The sequence below is a fragment of the Melopsittacus undulatus genome, chromosome 7, assembly GCF_012275295.1.
Source record: "Melopsittacus undulatus isolate bMelUnd1 chromosome 7, bMelUnd1.mat.Z, whole genome shotgun sequence".
Classification (NCBI taxonomy): Eukaryota; Metazoa; Chordata; class Aves; order Psittaciformes; family Psittaculidae; genus Melopsittacus; species Melopsittacus undulatus.
Window position 1 is genome coordinate 65,189,004 of NC_047533.1, and position 10,193 is coordinate 65,199,196.

The 10,193-nt window shown below is 41.7% G+C and overlaps 1 protein-coding gene across 2 annotated transcripts; it reads right to left on the reverse strand.

The window, feature by feature from the left end:
* Nucleotides 1-228: 228 nt before the first annotated feature.
* Nucleotides 229-9,078, reverse strand: RAB33B (RAB33B, member RAS oncogene family). 2 transcript variants are annotated; one of them, XM_031043097.2, is made up of 3 exons: nt 8,665-9,078; nt 2,842-3,063; nt 229-2,432 (listed from the first exon to the last, which is right to left on the reverse strand). In XM_031043097.2, exons 1-3 carry the CDS (start codon nt 8,911-8,913, stop codon nt 2,424-2,426), a joined length of 480 nt encoding a protein of 159 aa, XP_030898957.1. In that variant the 5' UTR covers nt 8,914-9,078; the 3' UTR covers nt 229-2,423. The 2 variants fall into 2 exon arrangements, with proteins under 2 accessions (XP_030898957.1, XP_005142425.1); XM_005142368.3 differs by having other exon boundaries at nt 229-3,063.
* Between the last annotated feature and the right edge of the window lie 1,115 nt (nt 9,079-10,193).

A 10,193-nucleotide genomic window follows, 5' to 3' on the forward strand; every position in this document is an offset into this window, starting at 1 on the left:
AATAAAACCCAAGCATGCCTCTGAATTATCAGGTAAATGCTTCAGATGCTTCAAACCAACTCAGAGCCATGGCAAGAGAGCACTGACAGTAGTCCAAGTATTATGACAGTCTTCTACACAACTGTCACCCACACAAACAGAAAGTCTTTTTCTCCCTTATTTTAATGGATTTTACCATAAGAAATTATATCATCATTCCTAGGATAATTACTGAGAACAAGTAAGAACAGTTTGTGGCAAAGCCAGTTTATTAGGTTTCTGGGATTATGTCTTGCCCTCCCCCTCAACACATAGAAAATGACCAACTTTACAATCTGGTAAAGTGAAAATACAGAGACAAAGTATTCAGTACTTTTGACATCAATGTTGTGGGCAGCACATTACCACTGAAAGCCAGGAAGCATACTGAATCCTGCATTACTGACCACATTACCCTTATGGCAGAACCATTAAAACATGCTTTGTGCTGAAGACAAAATCACATACTTAAACACTGCTTCCACACAAGTCTAATGACATGAGGGCCCTTATTTACAGGTTGTGAATAACTCAAAGGTTAACAGATTTGCAGATGTTTGATATCAAATTTAACATTGCACCATTTTCTTACCTCAACCCCCAACCTGACTGACTTTGGAATTCTTCATTCTGTTATTTTTAATTAAAAAAAAAAGAAAGAAAGAAAGAATGTTTGCTGACATACTATACAAACAGTTAAGATGGATCCTTTCGAGAAAAAAGATTAAGGACATGAGTGAAAAACAAACTGTCCAAGAGGACTGTAAACCATATTTATTTACAACGGTATACACATGAATTTAAGATTAATCCTTTTCTTAAAAAATCATTAAGGACACTAGTGTTAAAAAGCTGATTGTTTCTGAAAGGACTGTAAACCAAATTCTAGTCATATAAGGTTCAGAGTGAATACAAAAATTCCCTTTTACAAATGTGTCCTAAACAAAATTACTGTCATGGTTATAGCAGCTTTGTATTTTAACCATATGAGACCAAGCTGAATGCTTTAGATCTAGAAAAAAAGTCAATGCATTTTTCTTCCTTCAGTATAACGTGCAACAGAATTACATATTATTAACTGTAATAGTTTAAATAGTATTAGTTATCTTGTTTCAGTGATTTGCTTCTAATGTGATCACAAGGGTGGCAGCTTCTGAACTGGCCCTTCCACTTAGTTCCCTGTCAGCACTGCACACAAAAATCTTTATTTCAATTCCTTCAAAAACTAAGCCAGAAAACACTGTCTGGCATGGCACAGGAATGAAGTCATAGACTGCACTCTATGGCTTACATTTCACCTTACCTAATTATGGGCAATCTAGCACCATTTTTGTTATGAAACTTGACCTTCTGAATATAAAACATCTACAGTTATGAGAACACAGAAGAAGGTGGTTCTAGAGAAGCAACTTCCCTCATCTGACCCAACATATTACCAACTCACAATAGTAATGCCACAGATACCCTGCATTCAGCCATGATATTACACAAACAGCTTTTAGCTCAAAAATCTGTAACAGATAATGTATTTGGCAGGTTTTCTCCATATTTCAAGATCTAATTTATCTTGCATTCAGAAGTATTTTAAGAAAGACTCATATTCCTAACATTCTGTCCTAAACATTTCCATCCCTAAAATAGGTTATCAATCAGATTGGTTGTAAAAACCCTTTTCAAGGTATCTGAGAAGCATTCACCATCATCAAAACCCTCCAAAATCCCTATCCTTGAAAACCAGCACACTTTTGCCAGCTTCAGTTAATCTTTTACCAAGTGTTTTTACTTACCCTGGGACTCAACTCAAATACAGCATCTTTAGAAATAAATCCTCACTGAAGTTTTAGTAAGGTCAGGGAAGTTGTAGTCCCAAGTTTACCCTAAATCCTGTGCTACAGTACTTTCCATAAGAAGGAATGCATAGTTTAGTTTTACATGCTAATCATGAAAAAAAAAGGAAGTTTTAAGTATACAGAGGTAGGGCTAAGTTTGTCAATTCTCTTACCATTGCATGAGGAAACAGATAAAGTTTACAGTGGAATGACAAAGAGCTAGCAGTTTGCTCCTACACTGACAGCCAAAACTTCACCTGACAGTCCTGGGGTTTATTTTTAAAACAAAAGGTACTTGCTTAGCAATTTGCTAGCAGTCACCAACCAAATATTCCTCCATATGCCAAAACCCTCCCCCTCTCTGACACAAAAATCAAGCTGTCTGGCTGTCACAAAACACTTTTCTCCTACAATATTCAAATGCAAGTAGCAACCAAAAGTATTAGTAAACTGGCTTACTATTTATAACCTTACCACAAGTGATGAAAACAATCTCAGGCAGCAAGAGCTCAAGTAGAATTGCTTTGTCAAAACTTCACTTGCAAGTTTACTTTCCCGTATAGCTATAGTGAAACTTCAGTAATTCTGAAAGTACAATTACAAAGTGCAAAAACATGAGATGGGCACAACTACACCAGGAAATTAAAAAAAACCCCACATTAAAGTGCCAAAGAGATTTGCTGTAATTGCTACCAAAACCTAGAACTTTGCCAAGATCATAATTTTGAAGCATTTGCAAACTAGACAAGGTGACAGCTAACAGCTGTACAATTTAACACCAGCACGTCATAGCAGGTTTTGGTTCAGGCTTTATATGTATTTCATCACGATCTGGGGGTTGACTAAGCATTAACGGCTTGTGGCTTTTAAGCTTGTGAGCCAGTGTCATAAATATGGCCTCCACATGGTCATTGTCATTGGGGTTTTTGGCAGAGGTTTCAAATAACGGCATACTGTGAGTATCGGCAAACTTCTGGGCCAAGTCCGTAGGTACCTGAATAGCACTTCTCAGGTCACATTTGTTTCCAACAAGAATCCGTGGTATATCGTTGGCAAGAAGGTGTTGTTTGCATTCTTCTATCCATGACGGCAGACTGTGAAAACTGGCAATGTTTGTCATATCATACACAAACACAACAGCATGTACATTCCTGTAATAATGCTGCACCATGCTCTTTCTGAAGCGTTCCTGGCCCGCTGTATCCCACAGCTGGATCTGAAAAGGGAAAGACAAGGAGAGAAAAAAGACATTTTATTACTCATGTTGGAGACCCAAATCACCTGTAGCTAGGGGAGTCACATGATCACAGAAATCCACTCTTCAGAATTAATCATACTTAGAGGTTTGTGCCAAAGAAAACTGTTGCTTTAACACAATTTCAGAAACTTCTGCTTTCAAAGCTGCTCACAATTGAAGCCAAGAGGAAATGCTGATGAAATCTGATCCCAAACAAGAATTTCTTAAAGTTTACTGGAGCAGTCTGTAAGATTTTTACAAAAGCAAAACTTGAGGTCTTCACAATAGCACATTTATTTGAGAAAAAACAACAGGTATTTCACAGCACAACTCTCAGATGACATTATTTCTTTAATTGCCAAAATAACGTCATCTTCCCCAAAGTTTTGCTTTAAGCATGAAGTTAACTGCCTACTGTAGTACTGTATAAAAGTAGGAAGAAATCAAACCATGCATGTATAACACCAGCACCAACAGAACAAAGCAATCTCTCTCTGCAGTGTACCCACTAGAATCGTACCCTCCTGTTAAGAATCTCTAACTTAATGCTTAGTAAACCACAGTACATACTGTGGTTTGCACTATCAAAGAATTCAAAACAAGTGGGGAGAAGCATAAACCTCCTGTTATCTTAACATGCTACTACTGTTTCCACGTTCACATCATTCTATCAGAAATAGACTTGACATATTTGTCTGAAGCCTAGTCAAGTGTAATGGACAGAAAAACAGAAGAACTAAAATGTTTTCAAATTTCTTAGGTCCAGATTAAAACAAAACAAGCCTTGAAACACAAGCAGACATAAGTAACAGCTAATAAAGATTTTAAATGCATCACACATCCTAGTATAATGGAAGCTGAGAGTCCAAAGATGCACAGAGTACGCTCCAGTATTGTGCACTAATTGGACACAGTGGTGTTCTAACAACCTTGTTGTCCAGGAGACGTGGGACTGCAATATACAGCAGTCAGACCAGTTCACCTGCATGGCAAGATTAACTGTACACCATAAGAAATAAACTAGTGTGGAGCTCTATCATGCACACCTTAGTGATGGTGTTAACCCTGAGACAACATTTAATTTCTTGGGTCAAAGCTGAATCCTAGCTTCCTGTCTCCTGTACAGCTAATCCCTGATTGCTGAGGCACTTGATCAGCACTTCATCTTTTAAACTTTTGAGCAGAGAATGTCAGAAAGAAATGTTTTCTCCCTGGGAATGAGAGTTTTTCTTGAAACTAAGAATTCAAGGAGTATTAAATGTTCTGTAAACAATGAAGGTAAAATTAAAATTCAATCTACTCTCATGAAAGGTACAGCTGGTATCTCCCCTTGATGAAACTGTGCTCCCATTACCGCAGTTCTGTATTCCTTTGATCCAAATGTTTCAGTAAAACTTAGAAATTGAAAGTGTCTTGAAACCACCAGTTTTAACAGTGATGTTGATATTCAAAACAAGGGAATCAAGTGCCAGGGAAAACAATGCTGATGGCAAGAAGATGCATCACTGATAAAGACAAAGATTATAGTACTCCATACATTTTTTGAAAGCTGGAACAACAGAAATAAGTTGAAACTGAACAGAAACTGATGCAAAGTCTTCATAACAGTGATTAATAATAAAGACTTTTCCTATAAGTGCAGGATTCATCAGTTTGGAAATTATTAAAATGGATGATGATCCAGATACATGAGTCAATCACGGGACGTTATGAATCACTAGTGTGATACAGTGAAGGTAAAAGAGTAAGTGATGTTTCAAGATGGTGTGACTTTTTCTGCAGTATTATGTTCAACCCTGGTTACCCACCCCAGAGAACAACTCAGGCTGAAGCAGGTGGAAGTGACAGTTACTGGTTTCATCAGAAGAACTGAGAATTTACACAAGAACATCAGAATAGTTTGGCTTCTGTCATCTAGTTCAGTTATCTGCAGCTTCTGATCCACAGACTTACACAGATCCATGTGTTGCTTCTAAAAGCATCATTAACATTATTGAGAAAAGCAAGGCATGTCACCCCAGCCTCTGATCACAGAAAATGGTAGTCAGTTGCAATCCTTCTCATTTTAGAGCAAATACCTACCAGCTTTTTGCCAATTACACTCTAAACACAATTGATTGCATCTCCATGGTCTGTTAAGAGTCAAGACAATCAGACTGAACATAGGCACCTAAGTTTAGGTAAGATCTATTCACCTACCCACATGAGAGATACTTCTATGCACTTATAAAACATTAAAGTCAGGGGACTCACATAAAATTTTAGTTAATTTGGAATTTGACCAATTAGAGAAGAAAGCAGCAATAATCGTCATGTTCAGACAACATAATGTTAAGGAATTACTTAAATAATCTTGGAAAACACTATATCAAATTAATTTGAAAAGGGAGCTCATTTTCACAGGCAGCTGTGAGCTTACACTTCCCTCCCTACCTGATAGAGCAGAAATCAGTCATCTTTCAGTCAAGCACAGATCTGCAAGTGTATTGCCAGCCTTAAGCAGAGAAGGGGAAAATAAATTAAAGGTTTACCTCTCTTCCAAGTTAAGCTTAAGCTACAGTTTCTCCTGAATTTTATTACATGCAGCTTTCAAGCTTGAAGGGCATTATCTGAAATACAAGACGCTAATATTCTTGGCACATAGTCATTTGCACTGAGAGGCAAACCCTTTCCCAACACTGACATTTCACACTTTATAGGTTTTTTTTTCTCTCCTCTTACCATGTGAACTTGAGGAGACCATTCCATTCCTGTGCCCCTCCCCAAATATTCGCTTTACTGAAAAATAGCAGTGAAAAGGTCTACATTAACAGAGGTGCACTGATGAATTAAGATTACTGTTTCATTAGTTCAGTACCATCCATTTTCAAGGGAGCTCATTTTTTATAACACCCTTTAAAATGTGCGATTTGAAAATTTGTTTTAACAGCATAATTCTGCTAATAAAACTGTGGACAGACTCACTTTGTCACACTCCCTCAGAAAGACAAATGGTACTTAAATATATAGACTCAGCTAGCACCTCCCACCTTCTGACACGTTTTTATGGGTCCAGAAAGGCTGTTTTCTAAACAAGGACTCCCTTAGCACACATATTTATAACGTGCTGGTAAAAACATAACTGGCCTTTAATAAAAGACAAATGGTAAACTATGTCTCCTTTTTACAGGATGTGGGGAAAAAAAACTTGAAGAGCTCAAAGGTATAGGACATGATGTTTGGACTTCCTTCTTTGAAACTCATCCGCATCCTTTGCTCTGTTAATGTAGGTCAGTAAAGAGTGACATTGTTGTTTTCTTCAATTTTCAATGCCGAGATCAATTCAGGAAGAAGAAAATTTAGAGTGAAAAAAATTGTTGAAAAGTTTAATTTATTTAGCACATTCAGCCATCAGTGTTTTGTCTGAAGCTGTCAGCCTACTGTACAATGTACAGAGGAATACACTAATCCCTGTATCTTGGATTTCTACATAATTCCTGTGTGGGAGACCCCCAGCAAGAAGAATTGTGCTTGTGTTCTTGCTAGTGACACAGCATTTTCCAGCTGCAAAGGAAATGCTCAGTACTGTAGCAGCACAAGAATGACCATCCAGCTGGCTGGGGAAGGGAGAAGAGAGAGAGAGAAGACACTATATAACCTCCTTCAGAGCAAGAGGAAAAATTCCCTTCAGGGCACAGGAAGAGCAGGCAGTAATTTGGTTCATCTGAGCTTGTCTCTCTCCTGGTTCAACAGGCATTGCTGGAGCTCACTGCTACAACCAAGAAAGGTGAAGATGCATGAGAGGTGACAAAAAACCCCAACCCAAACTGGTGCATACTTGACCACATACAGCATCCCCTAAGAGCTGGAGGCCTGGTCATAACAACAAAGTTTATTCCTTTTAAAGCTGAAACAGAACTTCCTGCAAAAACAATGTGGGTCAAGAGCCTCCTTCAGTTTTCTGCCTCCCTCAAGTAGAACAGGTATATTCATCAGGTAATATTTTCAAGAACACAGCAAAACAACCTACCACAACATATGTAACAAAATGGCACAATAACCTTTGTGAAGCATTTCAGAACTGTGGATTAAGCTATATTTTTCTTCACTTCCCTCCAACAAAGGTCAAGCATAATCCAGAGGTAGTGAAAATGCCAGTCAATAAGATGGTGCTTGACAAGAAGACATTCCTCAGGAGGTTCTCTCCTCCATCATGGACACCAGCGGATTAGGGAGTACAGAATCTCAGTCATCAGCCAAAGAAGTGCTTTTCAGTGATTTTATAAAGAAAAAGATTAACAAAGACTCTTACTCATTTTTTTTCTTTTAGTTAAAAAGAAGGATGCGAGCTAAAAAAAGCAAGCACAAGAGAAAGGAAAGCAAACGGACTTACATGCCCCCTGCAACTTATTGATTTATAAGTAAACAAGGAAAAATCACAGCCTCCAGCTATATGACTGTAAATTATAATTGCAAAACTTGATGATGACAATCATAAATACATTCAATAAAAGTACAATTCCAAGACTACTGTTACTCCCTTTTTCTACATGTTATTAAAACTTTGCTCATAGAAACACACTGCAAAACTGGAGTAGAAGGGGATTGTGTTCAAAATCATGTTACTCCTAATAAGCAAACTGCATTTGTAAGCAGCTGGTAGTCTAATTTGCAAATGTTGCAAGGATCACCACTAACATTTATGTATCTACTGGGCTTTTACAGTGCAAAGAAGGCAAAATACCATTTCTTCCTCCTATCTGATTTTTCATTAAATTTATTTTTTTAAGATGAAGCTTTAGCTAAACCTATAATCACAGTGAAAACCAGGAGTCAGATGTGAGCTAGGTGTCCAACCTGTCATGGTCCAGTTCTGCACCACACTTGCCTAAACATGCAGCAATATTAACAGAATCCTAAAATAAATAAATAAATAAATAAATTCTTTAATTAATTAAAAGCTGGAACACGTTGCTACCATTGATCACAGAATGGTTTGGGTTGGAAGGGACCTTAAAGATCATCCAATCTCCTGCCACCGGCAGGGACACCTTCTATCAGACCAGCAGCAGTTCACTCCTGAACAAGGAGCAGTTTCTTAATGGGACATTTGAAAAACAGAATGCTTTTTACAGTGGTATCTGCATAGCTTTGTGGACTTGTAAGCCAAGTAGGTGTGATCCTTGATAAACAGAGAAGCAGAATTTCTGGGAGGCAACAAGCTGCTATACCAGGCCCAGCCAATGCTAAATTACTACCAGATATGCAATCAACCCGAAGACCATTTTAAGGAAAAGTTATCGATTAACACCTGCTAAAAGCTGCACAAAAGCTTGGCCTATGGTAGGAATTTTAGAAACCTGCGTTATTAATAACATTTCCAATAGAGCAAGGCAAAACAGTTTTAAGCGAAATTTCACAGCTGGTACAGCTATTCAACAGAACAGCACTCAATTTTTGGTGCATGGAAGCATGACAGGAGAACCTACGAGCCCTCCCGTGCAACAGCACCACACCGGCGAGCAGCATGGTGGCAATGGCACCTGGCATACCCAGTTCTCAAGTCAGCTGCAGCCTCACCGGCCCTAGCACGTCTGGTACCTTGATGCGCTCGCCGTCGATGGTGACAGCCCTCTCGCGGAAGTCCACGCCGATGGTGGCCTCGGTGCGCTGCGGGAAGCGGCCGGCGCAGAAGCGGTATGTCAGGCACGTCTTCCCCACGTTGGAGTCCCCGATGACGATGATCTTGAAGATGCGGGAGCGCGCGGGGGGCAGCCCGCCGGGGAGCGCGCCGCTGCCCGTCAGGCTCAGCTCCAGCGAGGACTCCAGCTCTCCCGCCAAGGCCATCATCGCTCTGCGGGGCCCGGCCGGACCGGACCGCACCGGGAAAGGGGACAGGGAGGCAGCCGCCCTGCTCGCCGCCCGCTCCTCCCTCCCGCTCGCCTCACCGACCGTTAACCACCACCTCAGCGAGAAGCGACCGGTACTGCCACGACGCGTACGTCACGTCTCGACGCCGCGTCCCCCGCACAACACCCCCCCTCTCTGCTGGGAGCGGCAGCGCGCGGCGAGATCTCGCGAGAGAGCGTGATCCCCCTCCACCAATCCCCGGGCGAGGAGGGGGGTGTGCGTGAGGGAGCGCCGCCGCCAGGGGGCGCTGTGTGTGTGTCCCCTCAGCACCGGCGGCGGGCCGGGGGAGGCTGGGCCGGGACGGGCGGTGCTCGGCCGCTCGGTGCCGTTACGGCGGTAGCTCGGGCACCGGCGGGGCCTGGGGAGCGGCTGTGTCCGCACAGCCCTGCCGCCTCTGCCGGAGGAGTTCCTCACCGGGGGTTATAGCTGCCCAGAGAGGCTGTGGCTGCCCCATCCCTGGCAGTGCTCAAGGCCAGGTTGGACGGGGCTTGGAGCAACCTGGCCTAGCGGAAGGTGTCCCTGCCTGTGGCAGGGGGCTGGAAGTGGGTGAGCTGTAAAGTCCCTCCGAACCCAAACCATTTTATGATGGTATGAAGACAAGAGGCCTGTTTGGAGTGCCCAAAATACTTCAGAGGAGCGCTGAGGTCACTGCTGAGGTGCACAGCTGCCCAGGCTGGAGGTTGCTGCAGGGCAACCTGCCCATACGGCTTGGCAGGCATTTTGTCGAGGCTGCATGTGTGTGTGCATGGGAAGTGGATCTTGGCCGAGCCCTAAGCTGTTACTGCTCGCCAGCCTGACCACTCTGCTGTCATGTACAGCAATGAGACAGCAGCAAGCTCAACCCTGATGGACACTTGGACCAAAAGTGATTGACACATCTCACAATAAGAAGGGAAGTACAGCAGTGTTTTAAGAATCTGTTCGTAAACTCACTGAGCAATGTCCACCAGCAAATGGAAGAGTTTGACCCCTACTGAGAAACAAATATAGATAGCTGTAATTGAGAACTTACCCTAAGAGTGGCTCTATGGCCTGCAAATGGATAGCTGAGCCAGGATGCCTAGTGTTTGGATCAGATACCTAATAATAGCCATTGTGAGTCCTCTTTATTCTGTTACATGTGCTTCTGACCACCTGGGGCTTCTGCTGGCACAAATAAGACTGATTCTTGGATCACTGTCCCCTATAGAGCAATGGTCATGGGGTTGACGGATAGTGCT